The following is a 26,881-nucleotide window of genomic DNA, read 5'->3' as shown; positions in this document are numbered from 1 at the left end:
CTTTTTGGAAGAGTGGCCAGAAAAAAGCCATTGCTTAAAGAAAAAAATAAGCAAACACGTTTGGTATTCGCCAAAAGGCATGTGCGAGACTCCCCAAACATATGGAAGTAGGTACTCTGGTCAGATGAGACTATAATATAGATTTTTGACCATCAAGGAAAACACTATGTCTGGCGCAAACCCAACAACTCTCATCCCCACAGTGAAGCATGGTGGTGACAGCATCATGCTGTGGGGATGTTTTTCATTGGCAGGGACTGGGAAACTGATCAGAATTGAAGGAATGATGGATGGTGCTTAATACACTGACATTTTTGAGGGAAACCTTTTTCAGTCTTCAAGAGATTTGAGACTGGGACGGAGGTTCACCTTCCAGCAGGACAATGGCACTAAGCATTCTGCTAAAGCAACACTCGAGTGGTTTGGCCTAGTCAAAGCCCAGGCCAATCCACTTGAGAATCTCTGGTGTGACTTAAAGATTGCTGTACACCAGCAGAACCCATCCAACTGAAGGAGATGGAGCAGTTTTGCCCAAAAATCCAGTAGCTATATGTGCCAAGCTTATAGAGACATACCCCAAGAGACTTGCAGCTGTAATTGCTGCAAAAGGTGGCTGTACAAAGTATTGACTTTGGGGAGATGAATAGATATGCACGCTTAAGTTTACATTTTTTTGGTCTTATTTCTTGTTTCACAATAAAAAAATATTGTGGTAGGCATGTTGTGTAAATCAAATGATACAAACCCCCCCAAAAATAAATTGTATTTCCAGGTTGTAACATTTTAAACACTTGTCAGGGATAACACAATAAAGTCCAGGAGTTATCAAAATCAAATCAAATTTTATTTGTCACATGATTCGTCGACAACAGTTGTAGACTAACAGTGAAATGCTTACAATTTCCAACAATGAAGAGTTAAACATAATTATTATATATATATTTATCTTATCTAAATAGTGACACAAGGAATAAATACACAATGAATAACAAATAAAAATGGCTATGTACTATAGGCTATGTACAGTATATAGGGAGTAGAAAATGACATGGATATATACAGTATTTAGGTAGTAGAAAAGAACATGGCCATATACAGTATATAGGGAGTAGAAAATAACATGGCTATATACAGGGAGTACCAGTACCGAGTCGATATGCTGGGGTATGAGGTCATTGAGGTAGCTATGTACTATACATATAGGTATAGGTAAAGTGACTAGGCAACAGGATAGATAATAGACAGTAGCAGCAGTGTGTGTGTGTGTGTGTGTGTGTGTGTGTGTGTGTGTGTGTGTGTGTGTGTGTGTGTGTGTGTGTGTGTGTGTGTGTGTGTGTGTGTGTGTGTGTGTGTGTGTGTGTGTGTGTGTGTGTGTGTGTGTGGCTGTGTGTGTGTGTGTCTGTGTGTTTAGTCCTGTGTGTTTGCATAGCGTCAATGCAAGAGAGTTAGTGTAAAAAAGGGTCAATACAGGTAGTCCAGGTAGCCATTTGATTATATATTTAGCAGTCTTGTTTAGAAGTCTTGTGACTTGGGGGTAGAAGCTGTTCAGGGTCCTGTTGGTTCCAGATTTAGTGCATTGATACCACTTGCCATGCAGTAGCAAAGAGAATCGTCTTTGGCTTGGGGGGTTGGAGTATTTGACCATTTTTTTGCCTTCCTCTGACACCACCTGTAATAGAGGTCCTGGATGGCAGGGAACTTGGCTCCAGTGATGTGCTGTGCCGTACGCACTACCCTCTGTAGCGCCTTGTGGTCGGATGCCAAGCAGTACCAAGTGGTACCAAGCCAGTCAAGATGCTCCTGATGGTGCAGCCGTAAAACTTTTTGAGGATCTGAGGGCTCGTACCAAATCTTTTCAGCCACCTGAGGGGGAAGAGTCGTTGTCAAGCCCCCTTCACAAACTGTGTTGGTGTGTTTGGACCATGATTGTTCCTTGGTAATGTGGACACCGAGAAACTTGAAGCTCTCAACCCACTCTACTACAGCCCTGTTGATGTGAATGGGGGCATGCTCGGCCCTCCGTTTCCCGTAGTCAACGATCAGCTCCTTTGTCTTACTGACGTTGAGGGAGAGGTTGTTGTCCTGCCACCACACTGCCAGGTCACTGACCTCCTCCCTATAGGCTGTCTCATCGTCGTAGGTGATCAGGCCTACCACCGTTGTGTCGTCTGCAAACTTAATGATGGTGTTGGAGACATGCGCAGCCATGCAGTCGTGGGTGAACAGGGAGTACAGGAGGGGACTAAGCACACACCCCTGAGGGGCCCCTGGGTTGAAGGTCAGCGTGGAGGATATGTTGGTGCCTACCCTCACCACCTGGTGGCATCCCGTCAAGAAGTCCAGGATCCAGTTGCAGAGGCAAGTGTTCAGTCCCAGACCACATGTAACCACGCCAGCCCAGGTCCTCCACATCCGGCTTCTTCATTTGTGGGATAATCAAAGACCAGCCACCCGGACAGCTGATGAAACTGAGGAGTATTTCTGTGTACCTTAAAGCTCTTTTGTGGGGGGAAAACACGTTCTGAATGGCTGGGCCTAGCTCCCCAGTGGCTGGACCTGGCTCCCAAGTGGGTGGACCTATGCCCTCTCAGGCCCACCCATGAGTGCACCCCTAACCAGTCATGTGAATTCCTTAGATTAGGGCCTAATTTATTTATTTCAATTGACTAATTTCCTTATATGAATTGTACCTCAGTAAAATCATTGAAATTGTCTCATGATGCGTTTTATATTTTTGTTCAGTGGAGATTCAGACTTGGAAAATGGTTATGGTTCAGTCATCAGCCAGCTTTTGACATTCTTTTAAAAATCAAAGTATAGTTTGTTCCACTCAGCACGCCGGTATATCTTACTGGATAGAATCTTACATTTGAAACAGTCTAAATAATAGTATCAGGCACTGGTATAGCAGCAGATGCTGGTTTGGATTCTATACAGTATTTGATGTTCTGTCATTACTTTGGCTTTATTATGACCTGCTGGAATCTGGAACTAATCATCTGCATGGAAGGGAATGTTTCAGGAAACGATTACATGTGCACATTCATTGTCTCTGAGCGGGTGCTGGATGTATATATATATATTTTTTGAAATAATACATTTAAAAAATAAAAGGTGAAAAGAGACTCATATAATGCTTTCTCTTATGTGTTTCTCAAGTCGGTGTCTAGCTTAATAACACTTATGGTAAAGCGCAGGGTGGTATACACACACTGCTGTTGTGCCCGGAGCAAGGCACTTAAACCCCACTGAAGCTGTATGGAGAAATAAATAGATAGTGTGTACAATTAGAAAGCGTGTAATTAGCCCTGGGATGAAAGCATCTGTCATCTGATGGATTAGTATGTGTCCTTGTTATGTGACAGGGGAACAAGGGAAATGCTGGAGGAATTTGTAAGGAGTGTTTCTCCTTAAAGCACAATTGTGGTGTGTGCGTGCATGTGTACATACTGTACGTACATGTGTGTGCACGTTGTAACTGCCATCATTAATGCAGTAAAGGACAACGTATTGTGTGTGTGTGTTACTTACGCCACGTGTGCGCTCTCTCTCCAGAGCTGTACGCAGGGTGAGGACAGGCTGACCATCCTGTGTACCACTCCCTCCCTGAAGGACCTGGGCCTGCAGCCTCCTGTGGTCACCAAGGTGGCGTTCGTCCTGGATGGTTTCACCGCGCCCCAGTTTGACCTGCTGTATGTAGAGGACCCTCGCTTCGAGGACTTCCAGAGACCCACCGTCACATCCAAAGGCAACAAGAGCATCCTGGAGATTAAGGTGAGACGTGTCAGACCGGCACCTTTTTGTTCCCTAGCTGGGTTTCTATTGATCTCCTGAATCGTCTGAGTTTAAGGGGAATTGACAATATTAAGGTGAGGTCCTTTCTCCCACATCCACATTCCCCCCTCGTCCCTTACCCCACCACCACCTCTCCATGCAGGGCTCCAAGCTTACCTTTTTGACAAGGAACACATGTTTGCCTAAGTTGACAAATGTACAGTAGTTGCACACAAAGAAATGTTAGAGCACAAAATGAATAATATTTGAGGTAATAAAGCACAGAAGAATATGAAGGAGGATATGCAAGCGAAAGGGTGGCACTGTAAAGCCCTGCCATGATGGTAATGATGAAAGCTGGGGTCAGTGCAACTACTAATGCATCCATTCAGGAAATGAATTAAAATTGGAGAATTCCTATTTTAAAACAAATGGCGCTTACAGTTTCTCTTCTGGACGAGAGTTTCAGCTGATCTCCTGAATTGAAATGGAATTGAACCCTGATTGTAGCTTGTTGTACTTTGCCCTCCTCGACACCCTTCCACTGACTCACCCTCGCCCGTCTGAGGTGGGAAGGAAACAATACTGGGGGCGAGGGGTTTGTATACTGAAAGAAAACAGGAAAAAGAGTCCCGTTTCCCATCGCTCACCCCCTACATTTCCCTCACTCACTCCTCCGATCCCTCTCCTCTGTGTATTCTCTCCATCTCACTGCATTGTCTCAGGTTCCTGAGGTCAAAGCCCTTGACATATTAATGGCGTGTTTCAAATGGGCAACCTCATTTTTCTGGGTAGAAAACGTTGTTGTTGTTTTTTTACAATGAAAACAATTATAGCTTTCTTTCTTTTTTTTACTGAGGCGGCCCGATGGTTAGTGACAGCTGTGTGGAACAGGTCTCACAGGATCCTGGGTCGGCTTTTTTCCCAGGCATGACCTTGGCCCTATGGCTTAATCCAGCCCCTGCCCCTCCTTTCCCTCTCAGTAACCTCCCAACCCCCATCTAGGTCCCAGATGAGCTCCCATGAGCCCCCATTACCCCAGGGACACCCAAGGCCCTGGGTTGCACTGTTATAGAGTACATTTGGGGCCATCTGATATCTTTGCCCCAAAATGTCCGCCAATCAGTAAAGGCTACTGATAATGTTATTAGTCTTGGCTAGTGTAGAGCTCTTATCTCTACAGATCGTTCCATGGGAGGGTAACAAGCATCTTAGCCCAGATTAGCGCCACACACTCTGTTTGTTTGGATAGACTGTTTAATGCCTGGCAGAAATTGTATAGTTATTCTCTCTATGGGATATGTTGCTTTCAATGACTCGTAAACACACATTAAATGTTACACACAACCTCAGAGTACAGACATGAGATGACACGTGTTGAGAGATTGTACATATTATGCAATATTCTTTGTATAAGTTAAAATACTGTTGATATTAGAGTTTGTTATTGTCTCAGTGTCCATGTGTGCGTATGCGGGGGGATTGTGAAACAAGGACCTTCTCCCTCGTGGGGACATTTCCCACATCCCCATGAGGACAAAGGCTATTTTAAGTTTAGGATTAGGGTAAGGGTTAGTGGTTGGGGTTAGGGTTAGGAGTTAGGTTTAGGGTTTTGGTTATGGGTTACGGGTTAAGGTATTAGTAAGGGTTAAGTTTAGGGTTAAGAGTTAGAAAAAATAGGATTTTGAATGGAAATAAATGTAATGTGCCCACGAGGATAAAAGAACATGTGTGTGTGTGTGTGTGTGTGTGTGTGTGTGTGTGTGTGTGTGTGTGTGTGTGTGTGTGTGTGTGTGTGTGTGTGTGTGTGTGTGTGTGTGTGTGTGTGTGTGTGTTCACATGTACTGCACTAGTTGACGCATACAGTTACACCGTGAGGTTTGGGAACAGGTGCGGCCCTCCACTCTGTGTCAAATCTGAAAATCCCAGGCTGTCACGCGAGGAATGTGATCATTCTTTTTATTGCCTTCTGCTATACACATACAGCACAACCATGCAGAGTGAGAGGCAACTGAGCTGTGTGTGTGTGTGTGTGTGTGTGTGTGTGTGTGTGTGTGTGTGTGTGTGTGTGTGTGTGTGTGTGTGTGTGTGTGTGTGTGTGTGTGTGTGTGTGTGTGTGTGTGTGTGTGTGTGTGTGTGTCAACCAAGCAGTTGGAGAATAAACCGTCAGGCGACAGTGTTGAGGTTGAGACAGTAACATTAGAGACTGAAGGAACCAGACCATTTTACAGTCCAAGAGCCAAGTGAAATGTGTGTGAAGGAGCGTCAGAGCATGTAGCCAAGGCAGTGAGGGTGAGATTCCTTCCTTCAAAAATCCTCTCTTCCCGTCTGAAGAGCCCTCATCGACAAAAGGGTTAGGTAGTTTGTATGCAGACGCAGAGAGGCTGTTGTCTCTGTCCTGGAGAGAGGGGTCACGATAACAGTAGTGGCACCACAACCAGTGCCTCAGTCACTTCCACTGGAACCAGTTTTCGAGCAAGCCTGCATGCATGTCTCTGTGTGGATATGGTAGGACTCACTGAGGATGATGTAGTACGTAGGATTTTTATACTGACTCCATTTATCCCTTTCCCCTTCTTTCTAAATCTCCATATCCCCCATCTCCAGGTGCCAGGTCGTGTGGATGTGGAGGCGATGAAGGGGGAGGTGCTGAAGGTGTCTAACAGGACCTGTGAGAGTGTGACTGTGGTGGGTAACACCCTGGAGTGTACTGTCCCCATGGAGTTACGGGATGCCACCAATGAACTGGAGGTGGAGGTGAGGACAGACACACACGCACACACAGAGACAGAGAAAGACAGAGAGAGAGCGAGAGAGAGACCTAGTACAGACACATGGACAAAAACACACTCCCTTCCAGCTAAACTCTCAGTGAACACTTCCAAACTACCTCCATTGGGTTTCTACTGAGTTCCCTCATCACCCCTAGTTAAACATTAGTGAGACCACCCTACCTTCCCTAGGATCTCTGAGCCCTCCACTTCAGCCCTTCACTTGAAACAGCCCCTTGTCTACAGAGACCTCTTCAGACCCCCCCCCCCACAGTCTAGCAGCACCCACTCCACAGCTCCATAAAGGCCTTGTTGGGCAGCCACTGCATCCATACAGAGGGCTCTGTGTGTGGTGTGGCCGTGCTTGCGCGCAAGCGCGTGTGCTTGAAGCATGTGTGTGTGTCGTGTGTGCGTCCTGAGTGTTTGTATTGCCTGCTTTGATAGATCATACAGTCATTTTTATCGTTCTGCTGCCTGGCATTTTATTACGACTAGGCGGGTAAATCCACGGATATCTCTGCATTCCTCCTGGCATTCCATCAACACCTCTCAACTTTTACTGGACTGTTCAACTCAGACTTCCAATATCTCCCAAAAAGTCGTCTCCCTCAAATAGAAATTTATCTGACACAAAATGCTTATGAATGTAATAACAATAGATTGTTCAACCATAAACTTTTGACTTTCCATATGATTTAAACCCTTAAAACATTACAGGAACACTGAGCTGGGGCCTCATTTGTAAACATTGTGTACACACTAACAGTTTCTAGTGGTTGAAGTAGCTTTGTGCAAATAGGTAATATATGACTCATATATCATTAATAAAGAGAACAGGTAGCCTAGTTAAATATAATAACAAGATGCAAACATTTGCCGTTAGTGATAAGAGCAAATGTTGGGGGGGGTTTCTTATCTTTGCATTTGAAAAGAATTCGAAATAGACATATATTTCCTATTATTTACAGTATTCCATTTCCATGATCATTGCAGAATAGATTCCTCACCTATGACCTGTGATGGTTTCATAGGCTACTTGTGAAGTAGCCTATAGGCCTACAACAAGTTTGGACTGTCGACCATTCGTCCCATCTCTCATTGAATTGGACCCACTTCACATTAGTAAATAGATGAGCTATTTCAAGTAGCCTATTCTGCTCTATGCTCACCTTTTCCATTGACGTTTTTAGGCCACATCTGAGTACTGTAATGTCACATTTCTCACGTAGACAATATTTCATTTAGAAACATAATACGTATATATCATAACCATTGAAGAATACAATTCCTCAACCTTTTCTGGCCATGATGAGTTTATATTCCCGTAGTAGCCATGCAAAAAAATTACAGTGCGCATCGCTCATTTAATTGGGACAGTTAATCATTTCTCGTTTTTTGCTTGATGCATCGGACAGGGTGTGCGGTTTATAACATACAGTTCATCTTATGCATTGAAGTGTGTAGGATTGCCGTTGCCTTTCAGAAACGGTCAGATACCGCTAATGTCACTGCAAAATAAAACGTTCTGCCAACTCCTCCAAAGACATTTGATCAAGTCGGCCATTCCTATTTCCTTTAGATACTGTCTTAAGGGTGTTATTATCACCATAAAAGGTGAATGGGTGTTTTTCAGGACGAGTTATAATGGTTGTTCACATGTGCACAGTTTTACGACAGGTCTGATTTCATAATGGGAAACTTGTATGACATTCACCAAGTTTATACATCTACATATTTTTGTGCAGATCTTTCATGTTAAAATTAAGCAACACTTATAAATGAGGCCCCTGGAGAGGAGACGATGGCCGTGTCCGAATACCCATACTAGCGTATTACATACTTGGCAACTGCTTGTCATCCGACCGCAAGGTGCTACAGAGGGTAGTGTATACGGCCCAGTTCATCACTGGGGCCGAACTCCCCGCCTTCCAGGACCTCTATACCAGGCGGTGTTAAATACTCCAGCCACCCAAGTCATAGATGGTTCTCTCTGCTACCGCAGGGCAAGCGGTACCGATGCACCAAGTCTGGAACCTCCAGGAGCCTGAACAGCTTCTACCCCCAAGCCATAACACTGCTAAATTGTCAGTTAAATAGTTAACTAATTACCTCGTACCCCTGCATGAATTTTGGCCCACTCCTCCTGACAGAGCTGGTGTAACTGAGTCAGGCTTGTAGGCCTCCTTGCTAGCACATGCTTTTCAGTTCTGCCCACAAATGTTCTATAGGATTGAGGTCAGGGCTTTGGGATGGCCACTCCAATACCTTGACTTTGTTGTCCTTAAGCCATTTTGCCACAATTTTGTAAGTATGCTTAGGGTCATTGTCCATTTGGAAGACCCATTCGCAACCAAGCTTCCTGACTGATGTCTGCCTCATGATGCCATCTATTTTGTGAAGTGCACCAGTCCCTCCTGCAGCAAAGCACCCCCACAACATGATGCTGCCACCCCCGTGCTTCACAGTTGGGATGGTGTTCTTTGGCTTGCAAGCATCCCCCTTTGTCCTCCAAACATAACAATGGTCATTATGGCCAGCAGTTCTGTTTTTGTTTCATCAGACCAGAGGACATTTCTCCAAAAAGTACAATCTTTGTCCCCATGTGCAGTTGCAAACCGTAGTCTGGAGTTTTTATGGCGGTTTTGAAGCAGTGGCTTCTTCCTTGCTGAGTGGCCTTTCAGGTTATGTCGATATTGGACTCGTTTTAGTGTGGATATAGATACTTTTGTACCTGTTTCCTCCAGCATCTTCACAAGGTCCTTTGCTGTTGTTCTGGGATTGATTTGCACTTTTCGCACCAATGTACGTTCATCTCTAGGAGACAGAACGTATCTCCTTCCTGAGCGGTATGACGGCTGCATGGTCCCATGGTGTTTATACTTGCGTATAAACACAATTGTTTGTACAGATGAACGTGGTACCTTCAGGCGTTTGGAAATTGCTCCCAAGGATGAACCAGACTTGTGGAGGTCTACAAATATTTTTCTGAGGTCTTGGCTGATTTCTTGATTTTCCCATGATGTCAAGCAAAGTGGCACTGAGATTGAAGGTAGGCCTTGACATACATCCACAGGTACACCTTACTTGTGTCATGCACAAAGTCCTAACCGACTTGCCAAAACTATAGTTTGTTAACAATAAATTTGTGGAATGGTTGAAAAATGAGTTTTAATAACTCCAACATAAGTGTAAACGTCCGACTTCAACTGTACACACGCGCACAATGATTAACACACGGGACGAGACCCGTAATCATCTGCGCAACCCACAAAGGCACGAAAGCCCAAAACACACAGCACAGGTACTCACACGCACCAACAATAATCGACAAGACCATGGACACCAAAGGGCACATACATACAAATACTAATCAGTGGGAATAGGAGACAGGTGTGCGTGATGAAAGTTCCGGATCGATCCGTGACACAAGTTGAGCAAACATATCATTTAAAGTTTCAAGTCGGAGCTAAGTTTGGACCAACTAAAAACGTTTAAGTTCAGGTAACACTTTGATCAAAAAGTTGAGTCAACTTAAAAAGGCTGTGGAACCAGTTACTTAATAATAATCAGTTGAAACAACTAGAATTGATTTACAGTGTGCGTGTGCGCGCATCGGTATTTCCCCTAGGGGGAAAAAATAAAAAAAGGATTATCTAGAAAGTAGTTGTACATCTCACTCACTGTTCTCCTCTCCTTTCTGTGTTTGTGTATTGTGTGTGCGTAGTGGCGTCAGGCATCGTCTTCAGTGAGTCTGGGAAGAGTGATGTTGGCTCATGAACAGGACTACAGAGGGCTGATAGCTGGCTGTGTGTGTGTCAGCCTGTTACTACTTCTGCTGCTCGCTCTATTCATCTGGAAAAGGAGGAACAAGCACATTGATGGTACGTGTGTTATTATAGAAATGTGATATACAGGATTTACTATGTTTTTGTTTGTGTGGGTTTTGTGTGCGTGTGTACGTTTGCATGTGTGTCCACCTCCTACTAGCCGTGTTGGGCTGTGGGGTTGGGATGGCTGTGGGGTTGCTGGAGATGTTGTGCTGACTGGCTGGTCACGATGGGAGAAATGGTGGAGCGCTCTGTCCTTCTCCTTCAATGACTGTGTTCTCTCTCTCTCTCTCCCTTTCTCTGGTCCTACCTTCTCCCTCCACCTTTACCCAATCTTTCCCTATCGCTCACCTCTCTCTGCCACCCCTCTCTTCCCTACATCTCATCACATTCCCTACATCCAATCCTCTACCTACCTCCCTCCCTCTCTCTCTCTCTCTTGCCCACCCACCCACCACCCCTCCCCTCCCCCTCTTTCTCCCCCTCTCCATCTCTCTGGTCTCTAGATCTGGCTGAGGGTAAGGTTTGGTATGATGGCCGGGCTCACATTCAGCACTTGGACATGTTGGCAAATGCCCGAAGCGTCAGCCCTACTAACGAAATGGTGTCCCATGAGTCGGTGGACTATAGAACCACCCTGCTGGAGGGTACGTTGCCTGACACAACACCATGGCCCTAATCCTAACACTAACCCTGTCCTAACACTAACGCTGACCTTATAACCCTGTACTAACAATGCTCGCTTTCCTTTCCTGAACTTAAAGTGGCTATTTGTATTTGAAACAACAACAAATTGTACTCGACTGCCATTGTTTCGGTAAAAAGCTGAGGAATGGGGCTGGAGGAATGTAACGACTCTCAAATTCATAGTCAGAGCTATGGATGCATTGACAGACCATCCATGATATCAACACTACAGATGCAACCATGTTTTGAGGCTGTACAGTGTTTGTTTACATTTACTTTGCTTTTATACTTTGGAGTAAAACAAGTTTATATTTTGGGTTATGACAGTTGAGCTAAGCTTATAAAGTATTTACACATTATATTCTTCAAGAATCAATTGGTACATGTGATTCATTTATAACAACAACAAAAAAATTGATGTAGCAATTGCAGATTGGCCCCTTTAACTTCTAACTCATAAGTTCATAACCCAGAGATGTGCTGTAACTTCTAAGGACTAGAGTGGTCCATCCCTGCATGAACCTCTTTCAATATAACCCCAACTGTTTCCACTCATTCGAGCAACACTGACATAAAGGGAAGAAAGCAACGCAACTACCTTTTTCACTTTCCTCTGCATGTACTGGGCAGGGCTGAAGTTCTCCCTCTTCCGTTCTGTAACCAATGACTCTCTCTGGCATCACTCTGTGACCATCTGACCTAACGCTGACCTCTAACCCTGACACCCTGTAGTAATTGACCTTTGGCTATATTGTTTCAGACCAGGGCGTGGAGAGGCCAGAGTCGTGCAGGGGGGCTCCCCCCATCTACGGGGGCCATGGGGAACTCCTGTCCCCCAGGCTGGGGCTGGGTGGCATGGGGATGGGGATGGGGATAGGTCTGGGGGTGGAGGGGGAGCTGGTGTCCCCTGTCCCCCACAGGCTGGACCTGCTGAAGGAGGTTCTGGGTCATCGCCAGGCACCTGGGGTCATGGGGATGGGGATGAGGTCTGGGGGGGATGGATGGATGGATAGTCCAGGGCAGCTGGGAGAGCAGGTGTCCCAGCCTGATGGTCTCATTCTGACAGTTTTTGCCTCGGTTCCACATCTGAGTGATGGAAATCCCAGCTGCACCCTGACCCCTGCTGAAGGAATCAGGTTCTGTCAACATGTGGTCAACTGTGTCTACTATACATACTTCTGATACATGAAAAGAACACCTGCATGAACACACCTAAACCAGGTCAATGGCCAAAAGTAGGCAGTTTTCAGCTGAAAGACCCCCGAGTGGGATGATCAAAGTACATGTATACAAAAGTATGTGGACAACCCTTCAAATGAGTGGATTTGGCTATTTTAGCCACACCTGTTGCTGACACGTGTATAAAATAGAGCACACAGCCATGCAACCTCCATAGACAAACATTGGCAGCAGAGTGGCCTTACTGGAGAGCTCAGTGACTTTCAACGTGGCACCGTCATAGGATGCCACCTTTCCAACTAGTCAGTTTGTCAAATTTCTGTTCTGCTGGAGCTGCCCAGGTCAACTGTAAGTGCTGTTATTGTGAAGTGGAAATGTATAGGAACAACAACGGCTCAGCCGCGAAGTGGTAGGCCACAATAGCTCACAGAACGGGACTACCGAGCGCTGAAGATCATAGTGTGTAAAAATCTCTGTCCTAGGTTGCAACACTCACTACCGAGTTCCAAACTGCCTCAGGAAGCAACTTCAGCACAATAACTGTTAGTCGGAAGCTTCATGAAATGTGTTTCCATGGCCGAGCAGCCGCACACGAGCCTAAGATCACCATGCACAATGCCGTCGGCTGGAGTGGTGTAAAGCTCGCCGCCATTGGACTCTGGAGCAGTGGAAATGCGTTCTCTGGAGGGATGAATCACGCTTCACCATCTGGCAGTCCGACTAACAAATCTGGGTTTGGCGGATGCCAGTAGAATGCTATCTGCCCGAACGCATAGTGCCAACTGTAAAATTTGATGGAGGAGGAATAATGTTTTTCATGGTTTGGGCTAGGCACCTTAGTTCCAGTGAAGGGAAATCTTAACGCTACAGCATACAATGACATTCTAGACGATTCTGTTCTTCCAACTTTGTGGCAATAGTTTGAGGAAGGCCCTCTGCTGTTTCAGCAGGACAATGCCCCTGTACACAAGGCGAGGTCCATACAGAAATGTTTGTTGAGATCTGTGTGGAAGAACTTGACTGGCCTGAACAGAGCCCTGATCTCAACCCCATCGAACACATTTGGGATGAATTGGAACACAGACTGTGTGCCAGGCCTAATCGCTCAACATCAGTGCCGGATCTCACTAATGCTCTTGTGGCCGAATGGAAGCAAGTCCCTGCAGCAATGTTCCCACATCTAATGGAAAGCCTTCCCAGACGAGGAGTGGAGGCTGTTATAGCAGCAAAGGGCAGACCAACTCCAAATGAATGCCCATGATTCTGGAATGAGATGTTCGACAAGCCGCTGTCCACATACAAGTAGTGTATACTCAGACTCAGACTTTAGGGAATCTGTAGGTCTCAACCATGGTAATATCAGAATCCATCCCCATAGGGGATACACCTAAATACAGTATTCACCATGTTAGAGCTTGGTGACCAACATAATCAAACCACCCGGTTTGACATTCAGATATGAAAACAGAAAAAGGAGAAAGGTCTTTCTCTGTTATTAACATCCACACAATGTTCAGGGACAATGCTCCCCCCAAAAATCCCCCCTCCCCCTTGACTCGGCCCTCAGGGAAGCCTGGAGATTCCGAAGCAGGATTATGGGGTGGCGTGGGATGATTTATTCCCGGGTAGAATTCCGAGCACCATTGTTTATCCGTGTGGTGTAACCCGAGCCCTCAGTGCATCTGCAAGGATCGTGATGGGAGAACACCTCAGAGTTCTCTACACTCCCTAGCTTTTAATAGCCCAACACCCTTGCAAAGCTGCACTGAGCCCCCCAGACCACATATAATAAAGGCCACAGTAACTCAGATATGGGGCGATATAGCCTCTAATGAACCATATTGAACTAAACTGAAGGGAATGAATGGGCGCCTCAAGTAGAGCTTCATAGAAGTAATCGAGACTTCAACAAAGGAAGGGGAATCTAGCTTTTCAGCCTGCCTGACTCCCCTGAACAAGGCAGTTAACCCACTGTTCCTAGGCCGTCATCGTAAACAAGAATTTGTTCTTAACTGACTTGCCTAGTTAAATAAAATTAAATAAATAAGTACACATATTTTTTTAATTGCTCCATTGACTTACTGGTCTAAAGAAGTATGTCTATTAAAAAAACAAGGGTTTCAGCATCAAGCATTCCTCTAACAGCAAGTACTCTTTTTCTAGCTTATTTTGACACCCATTTGAGCTTCATCTCTTATGTTTCTTTTTTTCTTCACAGGTCACTTTGGCTGTGTGTTCCATGGGACCTTGTTAGAGGCTGACGGTCAGAAACAGCACTGTGCCATCAAGTCCCTCAACCGTGAGTACAGACCACAGCATGACCAAAAGAGCCACATCACAAAGTCACTTGACCAGGGTTGTGTTCAGACACAAAACGAGAGAAAACCTTTTGAAGCTAAGGGGTTCCGACTTGGACGTGGTTGGATGATCAAAAACAGGAAAGGCCAGATCTTCATCTGGAACATGGCCGAAGATACAATAATAATGCTAAGAGGAGCTATCGTACCTACACCGTGGATTCCATTTGAAACACACCTGACTAACCATGTCCAAAATTCAACCATATAAGCAGAATCCAACCTCAGTCATCCCCTATTCATTCATTCAAATCTCATAGCTATGATGTGATATGATATCATAGCAACAATGCAATGCCACAATAACATTAGAGGGCCTTATCTCATTCCAGCTGGGCTCTTGACACACAACACACACACACACACACACAATGACACACACAGCCGCAGCGGTGTGGCCTGTGGAAGGATGATTGAGATGAATGGGCTCCTGGCGACGAGGATGACATTAGGGTCCCCCTGTCTCTAATCGTGTAACCTGTCACTTTACCCTGGGAGATTAATGTCCTAGATAAGGCTTTGGTGAGATCTGCCTGCTGGACTGGTGGTAACCCATAGCGATTGAGGGCACTCGGCTGGTAACCCATAGCGATAGAGTTACCTCTGCCTTTCGTTTAGACATTGTTCTCTGAGCCTTGGCCTTCTCATTGAGTTTACAGTGACCTGAAGTTCCCCAGGGAACTTTAAAGAAAACGAAGTTCCCTGGGGAACTGTGTCACTGTCTTGGCAAAGACACAGTGTTTTCGGTGAATATTGTAGGTGATGTCACCATGTTGTTTCTGCAATACGGGAAAGTGTAGTTTGAACTCTTGCAGCTTAACAGCCGTATTGTCTTCTTTTTTTTAAAACTCAGCATTAAATACCAAGCCTTCTTTTTTCCGTTTGAGTGTGTCGTCATCTGGTAGTTCCAGTGAAAGGGCAATCAGCTGTTTTATCTTAGCTAAATGAGATTCCGTTTTAAACGAGATTAGAAGAGAGGGGAGGGGGAAAGAGCAGTGACACCAGGAGCACTGATTCGATTGGGTAATGGGAGTGTTGCGTAGCGGTTGCCTATAGGTTTGGTTTAGGGTCACAGTCCCAATGCTCGGACAGCCTGAAGACTGGCTCCTCATGGGCTGCTAACTAAGGTTTAGATGGCACGGTAAAGAGATTTAGGTTTATGGCTCCAGGGCCTGTTTTGTTTGCGTTTTTGGTGGTGGCAATGCATGATTATAATACAGACTTTAATGTCAGGATGTTGTGTAAAAGAGAATGTGTTCTCTTTTCAGTAACTTGGCTAAATAAGTAAACAAGTCATTCTGTAATATCTTGCCGGGTTGTCAGGGATCACTGACCTGGAGGAGGTGTCTCAGTTCCTGAAGGAGGGGATCATCATGAAGGACTTCAGCCACCCCAACGTGCTGTCTCTACTAGGGATCTGTCTGCCCACTGAGGGCTCTCCTCTGGTGGTGCTGCCGTACATGAAGCACGGAGACCTCAGGAACTTCATACGGGAAGAGACACATGTACGACACACACACACACACACACACACACACACACACACACACACACACACACACACACTCTGGTCATACATGAAGTAATGTCAGACAAAGTCCAATGCAGCTGAAACATTTGTATATGTAGGTACAGGAGTACAGCACCGAAGCAGCATTTTCCATGTGTGAGCTTTTCTTTCTGTATTTGTGTGCTTTACTTCCTATATAAAGTATTTTTTTCCCCCAGCACCAGTGGATACATGTGGGACGTGTATCTCACCTCCACCCTCTTCCTTGTTTCTTTAGAACCCCACAGTGAAGGATCTGATGGGCTTTGGTCTGCAGGTGGCCCGGGGCATGGAGTATCTGGCCAGCAAGAAGTTTGTCCACAGAGACCTAGCCGCAAGGAACTGCATGTAAGATCTGGAACCAACTGTCAAATGCAATCTCAAACAGTCAGTGTGTGAACGTGTACCCATCTTTGTAGTGAGAGAGGCATACAGTCATGCATACTTTGAGATTCCGCATTGGAAAAGACGCCATTTTGGCTCCAACCATTACAAGATAATATAAGAATGTTCGGATCCAACATGGCTGTCAGTTTCCCTAGCACTGTTTGTATGCTGTAAAGCTGTTGTTGACCCCATCCCTCTCTCTCTCTCCTAGGCTGGATGAAAGCTACACAGTGAAGGTGGCAGACTTTGGCCTGGCCAGGGATGTGTATGATAAGGAGTACTACAGCATCCACAACAAGAGTGGAGTCAAACTACCTGTCAAGTGGATGGCCCTGGAGAGCCTGCAGACACACAAGTTCACCCCAAAGTCTGATGTGGTGAGAGACTACCCAAGCACACACATCAAATCAAATGTTATTGGTCACATACACATATTTAGCAGATGTTATTGTGGGTGTGGCGAAATACACACAAATCCAAAAGTAAAATAATGGAATAAAGAAATGTATAAATATTAAGACGTGCAATGACTAAATTACAGTAGAATATATTGCAGTATATACATATGAAATGAGTTAAGCAGTGACTAGTGTTCCATTATTAAAGTGACCAATGATTCCATGTCTATGTATATAGGGCAGCAGCCTCTAAGGTGCAGGGTTGAGTAACCAGGTGGTAGCCGGCTAGTGAAGGCTATTTAACAGTCTGATGGCCTTGAGATAGAAGCTGTTTTTTAGTCTCTCGGTCCCATCTTTGATGCAGCTGTACTGACCTTGCCTTCTGGATGATAGCGGGGTGAACAGGCCGTGACTCGGGTGGTTGATGTCCTTGATGATCTTTTTGGCCTTCCTGTGGCATCGGGTGCTGCAGGTGTCCTGGAGGGCAGGTAGTTTTTCCCCTGGTGATGCGTTGGGCAGGTCGCACCACCCTCTGGAGAGCCCTGCAGTTGTGGGCGGTGCAGTTGCCGTACCAGGCGGTGATGCAGCCCAACAGGATGCTCTCAATTGTGCATCTGTAAAAAAAAGTGCATCTGTTTGTGAGGGTCTTAGGGGCCAAACCAAATTTCTTCAGCCTCCTGAGGTTGAAAAGGCACTGTTGCACCTTCTTCACCCCACTGTCTGTGTGGGTGGACCATTTCAGATCATCAGTGATGTGTATGCAGAGGAACTTGAAGCTTTCCATCTTCTCCACTGCGGCCCGTCAATGAGGATAGGGGGTTGCTTCCTCTGCTTTTTAATGTCCACGATCAGCGACTTCGTTTTGTTGACGTTGAGGGAGAGGTTATTTTCCTGGCACCACTCCGCCAGGGCCCTCACCTCCTACCTGTAGGCTGTCTCGTCATTGTTGGTAATCAGGCCTACTATAGTTGTGTCGTCTGCAAACTTGACAATTGAGTTGGAGGTGTGTGTGGCCACGCAGTCATGGGTGAACAGGGGGCTGAGTACACAACCTTGTGGGGCCCAGTGTTGAGGATCAGCGGAGTGGAGGTGTTGTTGCCGACCTTCACCACCTGGGGGTAGCCCGTCAAGAAGTCCAAAACCCAGTTGCAAAGGATGAGGTTCAGACCCAGGGCCCTGAGCTTGATGATTGGCTTAGAGGGTACTATGGTGTTGAAGGTTGAGCTATAGTCAATGAACAGCATTCTTACATAGGTATTCCTCTTGTACAGATGGGATAGGGCAGTGTGCAGTGTGATGGCGATTGCATCGTCTGTGGAGCTATTGAGGCGGTAAGCAAATTGAAGTGGGTCTAGGGTGTCAGGTAAGGTAGAGGTGAAATGATCCTTAAATAGCCTCTCAAAGTAATTCATGATGACAGAGGTGAGTGCTACGAGGCGATAGTCATGCACACACACTCAGGCACACACGCATGTACCGTGCCAGTCAAAAGTTTGGACACACCTACTCATTCAAGGGTTTTCTTTATTTTTACTATTTTCTTCATTGTAGAATAATAGTGAAGACATCAAAATTATGAAATAACATATAATAAATAATGTAGTAACGCACTTTTTTAAAACAAATCTAAATATATTTTATATTTGAGATTCTTCAAAGTAGTCACCCTTTGCGTTGATGACAGCTTTGCAGACTTTGGATTTTCTCAACCATCTTAATGAGGTAGTTACCTGGAATGCATTTCCGTACATTTGTGGAATTTCTTTCCTTCTTTTTGTGTTTGAGCCAGTCAGTTGTGTTGTGACAAGGTATGGGTGGTATACAGAATATAGCCCTATTTGGTAAAAGGCCTTGTCCGTATTATGGCAAGAACAGCTCAAATAAGCAAAGAGAAACGAGAGTCCATCATTAATTTAAGACATGAATGTCAGTCAATCAAGAACATTTCAAGAACTTTTGCAAAAACCATCAAGAACAGTTGCAAAAACCATCAAGCGCAATGATGAAACTGTTGTTCATGAGGACCACCACAGGAAAGGAAGACCCAGAATTACCTCTGCTGCAGAAGATAAATACATGAGAGTTAACTGCACCTCAGATTGCAGCCCAAATAAATGCTTCACAGAGTTCAAGTAACAGACACATCTCAACATCAACTGTTCAGACTGTACGGATCAGGCCTTCATGGTCGAACTGCTGCAAAGAAACCATTACTAAAGGGCACCAATAAGAAAATACTTGCTTGGGCCAAGAAACATGAGCAATGTACATTAGACTTGTGGAAATCTGTCTTTTGGTCCAAATTTTAGATTTTTGGTTCCAACCTCTGTGTCTTTGTGAGACGCAGAGTAGGTGAACGGATTATCTCCTATGTGTGGTTCCCACCGTGAAGCATGGAGGAGGAGGTGTGATGGTGTAGGGGTGCTTTGCTGGTGACACTGTCAGGGATTTATTTCGAATTAAAGGCACACTTAACCAGCAGTCTGCAGTGATTCGCCATCCCATCTGGTTTGCCGTTAGCGGGACTATATGCTTTTCAACAGGACAATGACGTAACACACCTCCAGGCTGTATAAGGGCTATTTGACCAAGAAGGAGAGTGATGGAGTGCTGCATCAAATGACCTGGCCTCCACAATCACCCGACCTCAAACCAATTGAGACAGTTCGGGATGAGTTGGACCGCAGAATGAAGGAAAAGCAGCCAACAAGTGCTCATCATATGTGGGAACTTCTTCAAGACTTTTGGAAAAGCATTCCAGGTGAAGCTGGTTGAGAGAATGCCAAGAGTATGCAAAGCTGTCATCAAGGCAAAGGGTGGCTACTTTTAAGAATCTAAAATCTTAAAGATATTTTGATTTGTTTAACACTTTTTTGGTTAGTACATGATTCCATATGTGTTATTTTATAGTTTTGATGTCTTCACTTGTAGAAAATAGTAAAAAATAAAGAACAAAATGCTTGAATGAGTAGGTGTGTCCAAACTTTTGACTGGTACTGTAAATACACTACTACTCACTCCTTCATTCACTTACAGTATTAGGTAATCATTCTCTCGTCTATTCTAACACACACACGATGATAACCTGTGATAAATAAGTAGCAAGCTTAATTCTTTGAAACTTAATTAGAGCTCCATCCTCTCAACCCCTCGAACTCCACTCTGCCTTAACAAACCACCACTGTACCGTTCCATCTCTGGTTGAGGTATATAGGTTTAGCTTGTCACTCTCTGCTACAGTATCTGTCTGTGATCTCACTAAGGTTAGCTGATTTTAACACTCTTCCCGGCTGGCTGCTCTCATCACTGAAGGCCAGAAGGGAAATGATCTCATTAGGACTGACTTGGCCTGTGTTCGAAATGACACCCTATTCCCTATATGGTGCGCTTCTTTTGACCAGGACCCATAGGGAATAGAGTGCCATTTCAGATGCAGCCTATGATGTACTGTGATGTGATCTGATGTGTAATTGGTCCATCTGGTGTTCAATGTTTCAGTGGTCGTTTGGCGTGTTGCTATGGGAACTGATGACCCGGGGAGCACCGCCGTATTCGGACGTCAACTCTTTCGACATCACTGTGTTCCTACTGCAAGGGAGACGGCTGCTGCAGCCAGAGTTCTGCCCTGACCCACTGTGAGTGAACACACACACACACAAACACACATTCATATACGGTACGCACACACATCATGCGTGCACACTTGTACACACACACACACACACACCCACACCCACACACACACAGGCAGTGCACACACACGCACTGTGAGTGGAAAGTGTGTGTGTGTCCACTGGTCACATTCATAAACAAACACACATGTATACTTACACCCATCAAGCTTATACCCAACCACTCCCAAATATAATGTGCAGACAGATGCTTTCAGTATTAATAAAAGTGTATTCCTACGCACACATATGCCCACACACACTCCTGTCTTTCACCTTGACCAATGCACATAGGGATGGCTCAGTAGTGCTTGTCCTTGACAGAGACATTGAGATGAACAGAGGCCCATTGTTAACACCACCCTTACGTACTGCATGGTCTGCTTGAAGAAAAAGACTGAGACAGACAGATATGTAGACAGGGAAGGGGACGGACGGACGGACGGAGGGAGGGAGGGATGCAGACAGCCAGATAGACGGACGGAGGGAGGGAGGGATGCAGACAGCCAGATAGACGGACAGAGGGAGGGAGGGAGGGATGCAGACAGCCAGATAGACAGACGGAGGGAGGGAGGGAGCCAGACAGACACGGAGAGAGAGTTACGGAGAGAGGGAATTGTGTCAAATATAACGCATATATAACTACTGAATCAATCAGGTCAATACAGACATGAGATCCTCCTTAATCTCTCCCAATCTGTAAAAACAACATGTTTCCAAGTACGAACTACGATTATTTCGTGAAAATAAAATACTATCTCCCTATTCATCTCTGCAAGTCAGGGGGAGTTTTCAGGTGAGGTGTAAATCCTAGTATAGATTCAGCCAAGCGGAGAGCAAAACGGAATGATCCATAACCATTCATATGAGTCTTTTTTCATGAACATTCACTGACATGCAGTATTTCCAGAATGAATGGGGCCCTGTGGCAAAACTGGCAAAACTACACTGAACAAAAATATAAACACAACATGTGAAGTGTTGGTCCCATGTTTCATGAGCTGAAATAAAAAATCCCAGAAATGTTCTACATGTACAAAAAAACGTATTTCTCTCAAATTTTGTGCACAAATTGGTTTACATCCCTATTAGTATGCATTTCTCCTTTGCCAAGATAATCCATCCACCTGACAGATGTGGCTTATCAAGAAGCTGACTAAACAGCATGATCATAACACAGGTGCGCCTTGTGTTGGGGGAAATTAAAAGACCACTCTAACATGTGCAGTTTTGTCACACAACACAATGCCACAGATGTCTCAAGTTTTGGCTTGGCTTGGCTCCCCAGTGGGCGGCGGGCCTGGCTCTCAAGTGGGTGGACTTATGCCCTCCCAGGCCCACCCATGGCTGTGCCCCTGCCCAGTCATGTGAAATCCACAGATTTAGGGCCTAATTTATTTATTTCAAATGACTGATTTCCTTATATCAAATCAAATTTGATTGGTCACATACACATATTTAGCAGATGTAATTGCAGGTGTAACAAAATGTTATATGAACTGTAACTCAGTAAAATTGTTGAAATTGTGTGCATGTGGCGTTATACTTTTGTTCAGTATAAATGTGGCTACTAAATATCTAAGTGAGGAAAACATATGTACATAATTGTATTTCACCTGCGTATCGGCTTATCCATGCATCAAAATTTGATCCTAACCACCTCCCCTCCCTTATCTCCCACCCCAGGTATAACGTGATGGTCGAGTGCTGGCACCCAAAGTCGGAGAGGAGGCCCACCTTCTCAGAGCTGGTATCCCTTATCAACGCCATCTTCTCCAGCTTCAGCGGAGAGCACTACATCCTTCTCAACACCACCTATGTCAACATAGACAAGATGAGCCCCTACCCCCCTCTCATCTCCTCATCCTCCTCTACCTCCTCCACCCCTCACGGCCACCCCCTGGAGCGAGACTGCTGCACCTGAGAGAGAGGGAGTGATGGAGAGAAAGAAAGAGAGAGAGAGAGAGAGAGAGAGAGAGGGAGAGATGAAAGAAAAATAGTTAAGGAGAAAAGGAGAGGGCATGGGGAGAGATTGAAGACAAGGGGGTAAAAGGAGGGTTGGAAAAGAATGAGCTTGACAGAGTAAGAAAGAGAGAGAAAAGAGTGGGCTTGAGGCGGCGAAGCCGTTGGGTCGCTTGGGAACTGTATGTGACTGACAGACAGACACTGGACAAACTCTGTGTACGCTGGCTGAGAAAAGACAGTTTAAGGACACTGACATGTGCCGTGCCTACTTCACGTGTGTGTAATGTATGTATACTGACCAATGACCAACCAAACAAACATCACTGTACGCCTGAGGCCTGTATGAACTGTTAGGTCGATCTTGGCCTCCCTCTGCTCTTTAACCTAGAACTTGCTCTAGACCCTCCCATGACCTTTTACCCTGGTATGCCCTTGGAGCCTGACTTCAGGAGGTCAGGCTTCTCGTCTCTCTCTACCACATACAATTTGGAGACATGGGAGAACCTTTTCAATGAACAAAGCCTATAGAATTCTATAGAAGCACATTGTGTGTATCAAGTACAAGTGACTCACCCAACATTTCAACAACTCCCGTGCCAAAGAGGGACCGGATGATTTTTGGAGACATTTCCGCTTGTTAATGGGTGGCATGTGTATGGCGATATGGCGAAGGGCCGGGCTCCAGGTTTTTTTCCCCCTCGCCATAAAATTCTTTACACCATCATCCGCACTGCCACTGAATTCCCCTCTCTTCCCACCTCTCCTCACATGCCTCCTCGCATACATCCCTAAGCACTAGGACTGAATGAAGAAAGTCCCAGCTCCAGCCTCCAGGGGATGTTCTCACCAACCGAGGTGGCGGTGCAGATTGGCTGGCAGAAGGAACAATTTGCTGCCCGTGTGCAGTAGGCTACACTGGATACTTCTTTATGTGTGTAATTATCTTTGACGATTCTCTTTTGATGTGCTTCTTTCAAAACATCTCGCTGCTTCATTGCTGTGAGTGACTCACCTTATAGGAATCTGCAGACGTTTCCCAGTTGAAAGGTGTTTGTTTTTTTTGCCTTTCGGTTGGTAACACTTTGACTTGAACCGGCCCGTCATAATGTCTACATAGCATGTGTCATAGCAGTTCATGCAAGCTCAGCCTGAAAACAACTGACATAATCATGTTTTAGACTTCAGAGAGTCAAGTGGGGGGAAACTGGAGACACGTTGGAACATTTGATGGTTTTTGGGCATCATAGTACTACGTCAGTTGGAACAAGCGTTTTTACTGTCAATCATGACTTCATCGCGGCGTTGTTACACACTGCTATGTCGACATTTTGAAAGACCACTTCAAGTTAAAACGTGACCATTTTGCCTCTCCTGTGTGAAGCGTTTGTCTTTTTGTTACTATGGCTGCTGTTCTGTTTTAAATGATCAGGCCAGCAATGGACAGATATGAATGTTTGCTCAAATAAATGTTTAAAGAACTGTACTATATTTTTTATAATGCCTTTTATTATGAAAATGAGCCTAAATAAATGGTCGGCCCAATAGAATAATGCCCGAACTGAGCAGTGGTGCCACAACAACGACCAATCAACTTCAGTGAATGAACCACTGCCTTCTGTACAAAAATGTTAAAGGCTAACACCTCTGTGGATGTGTCTTCTATATGTAGGATTTAACTGTGGTAAATGTGTGTGTATGTATACTGTATGACAGGTGATTGTTGTGGGTACAGCACAGTACAAACAACCGATACTGTACAGTCATTGAACAACTGGAGCTAGCAAGTTCACATCCTTAACTATTAGACTGTTCTAGATGTTCCTATTGGTAACTAAATGGCTTGTAAATCCATGACTTTTGTCCATTAATATGCCATTGAGCTCACTGTCAGTGCAGTGTGAGCATATATATGAAGCACTGTTTAGGGATCGTCTATGAAAATAGTGATGGTACATATGTTGTTACTATGTTATGTCATCTGACTGACTCGGTGTAATAAAACTATATTATCAGTGTGGACATGTCAAATACTGTATCTTGTTATTGTCTGTACATTGTTTATTTGACCAGGCAAAGATCATTTTTATGATGTCACACAGTGCCTTCGGAAAATATTCAGACTGGCCCCTTGCCTTTTTCCACATTTTGTCACATTAGACTTATTCTAAACTTGATTACATTTAAAAAAAAATCCTCAGCAGTCTACACACAATATCCCATAAAGACAAAGTAAAAACATTTTTTTTGAATTTTTGCAAATATATTATAAATAAACTGAAATACCTTATTTATATAAGTATTCAGACCCTTGCAATGAGAATCGAATTTGAGATGTTTTTACAACTTGATTGGAGTCCACCTGTGGTAAATTCAATTGATTGGACATGATTTGGAAAGGCACACCTGTCTATATAAGGTTCCACAGTTGAAGGTGACCAAGAACCTGATGGTCACTCTGACAGAGCTCTAGCTTTCCTCTGTGGGGATGGGAGAACCTTCCAGAAGGACAACCATCTCTGCAGCACTCCACCAATCAGGCCTTTATGGTAGAGTGGCCAGACGGAAGCCACTCCTCAGTCAAAGGCACATGACAGCCCACTTGGAGTTTGCCAAAAGGAACCTAAAGACTCTCAGACCAGGAGAAACAAGATTCTCTGGTCTGATGAAGCCAAGATTGAACTCATTGGTCCGAATGCCAAGCCACATGTCTGGAAGAAACCTGGCACCATCCCTATGGTGAAGCATGGTGGTGGCATCATCATTCTGGTGTTACGGCTTTCTTCCGTCGAAGGAGAGTCGGACCAAAATGCAGCGTGGTTAGTTCGATACATGTTTAATGAAAGAATAAACACGACAAATACAAAAACAAGAACAAGAACAAGAAACGGAACGTGAAAACCTATACAGTCTGTCTTGTGCTAACACACACAGAGACATGAACAATCACCCACAAAACACACAGTGAAACCCAGGCTACCTAAATATGGTTCCCAATCAGAGACAACGAGAATCACCTGACTCTGATTGAGAACCGCCTCAGGCAGCCATAGACGATGCTAGACACCCCTACTCAGCCACAATCCCAATACCTACTAAAACCCCAATACCAAAACACAACACAAAATAAACCCATGTCACACCCTGGCCTGACCAAATAAATATATAAACACAAAATACTAAGACCAGGGCGTGACATCTGGGGGGATGCTTTTCAGCGGCAGGGACTGGGAGACTAGTCAGGATCGAAGTAAAGATGCATTCTAGAAGGTGATGATCCTTGATGAAAACCTACTCAGGACCTCAGACTGGGGTGAAGGTTCACCTTCCAACAGGACAACAACCGTAAGCACATAACCAATACAACGCAGGAGTGGCTTTGGGAGAAGTCTCTGAATGTCCTTGAGCGGCCCAGCCAGAGCCTGGACTTGGACATGATCTAACATCTCTGGAGAGACCTGAAAATAGCTGCGCAGCAACTCTTCCCATCCAACCTGACAGAGCTTGAGAGGATCTGCAGAGAAGAATGGGAGAAACTCCCCAAATACAGGTGTGCCAAGCTTGTAGCGTCACACCCAAGAACAATCGATGCTGTAATCGCTGCCAAAGGTGCTTCAACAAAGTATTTTGTACATATGATATTTCAGTTTAAAAAATGTATTTAATCAATTTTAGAATAAGCCTGTAACGTAACAACATTTGGAAAAAGACAAGGGGTCTGAATACTTTCCGAAGGCACTGAATGTTACATATGCTGCTTCAGTCGTTCTACTCATTGCCTCATCTACCTACCGATAGCTTCAGAGTATCCACAGGGTGGATGGGTGGATTACTTCATATCTGGCCACTAAGGAGTCAAGTGGCTTCAGTTTCAAATTAATTAATTTAACATTTATTTAACCAGTGGCTTCAGTTTCAAATTCATTTATCTAACCAGGACATCTCATGAGGGAGAGAACCGAAATATAGAAAAACCTGGAGTGTCTTGCTGAGAGTTGGGGGGGGACAATTATAGGTGCCTAGAATACTGGGTTTTATGACCCTGTGATAACAAAGTGTTTCAAAAAAGTAACATTTGAATGGTAGTGGACATTGAATTTGACTGATTGGAACTCCTGTTTGGATAACATGTAGGAGTATACATTTACGACCCGTACCTTTTGTCTCTATCCTGTTAGCTTTGTTCTCACTCCTTCAGCCTTCTCTGCTCTCATTGGCTAGTGGTGACCTCTGACCCCTCACCTTTCTTTACCCTCTCCTCTTTTGTATTGCTGTCTAGACAAGCCTGGAGTTTCCCTCTGTGTAGCCTGGCCGTGACC

At 44.9% G+C, this 26,881-nt stretch overlaps 1 protein-coding gene across 1 annotated transcript in view; it reads left to right on the top strand.

The window, feature by feature from the left end:
* The window catches only part of LOC112252650 (hepatocyte growth factor receptor), a 72,711-nt gene extending 48,129 nt beyond the window's left edge, over window positions 1–24,582 (top strand). The window contains exons 11-21 of the mRNA XM_042322762.1: window positions 3,556–3,774; window positions 6,382–6,531; window positions 10,270–10,426; window positions 10,879–11,019; window positions 11,820–12,110; window positions 14,457–14,537; window positions 15,919–16,100; window positions 16,383–16,492; window positions 16,743–16,908; window positions 20,428–20,564; window positions 22,287–24,582. Of these exons, the coding sequence (XP_042178696.1) occupies window positions 3,556–3,774; window positions 6,382–6,531; window positions 10,270–10,426; window positions 10,879–11,019; window positions 11,820–12,110; window positions 14,457–14,537; window positions 15,919–16,100; window positions 16,383–16,492; window positions 16,743–16,908; window positions 20,428–20,564; window positions 22,287–22,524 (1,872 nt within the window). The 3' untranslated portion in view covers window positions 22,525–24,582. The remainder of the gene's footprint in view (window positions 1–3,555; window positions 3,775–6,381; window positions 6,532–10,269; window positions 10,427–10,878; window positions 11,020–11,819; window positions 12,111–14,456; window positions 14,538–15,918; window positions 16,101–16,382; window positions 16,493–16,742; window positions 16,909–20,427; window positions 20,565–22,286) is intronic.
* The last annotated feature ends 2,299 nt before the right edge of the window (window positions 24,583–26,881 follow it).

Source organism: Oncorhynchus tshawytscha, linkage group LG06 (assembly GCF_018296145.1).
Source record: "Oncorhynchus tshawytscha isolate Ot180627B linkage group LG06, Otsh_v2.0, whole genome shotgun sequence".
Taxonomy (NCBI): domain Eukaryota; kingdom Metazoa; phylum Chordata; class Actinopteri; order Salmoniformes; family Salmonidae; genus Oncorhynchus; species Oncorhynchus tshawytscha.
Note: the sequence above shows the minus strand (reverse complement) of the source record. Positions and strands in the feature narration are given on the sequence as shown.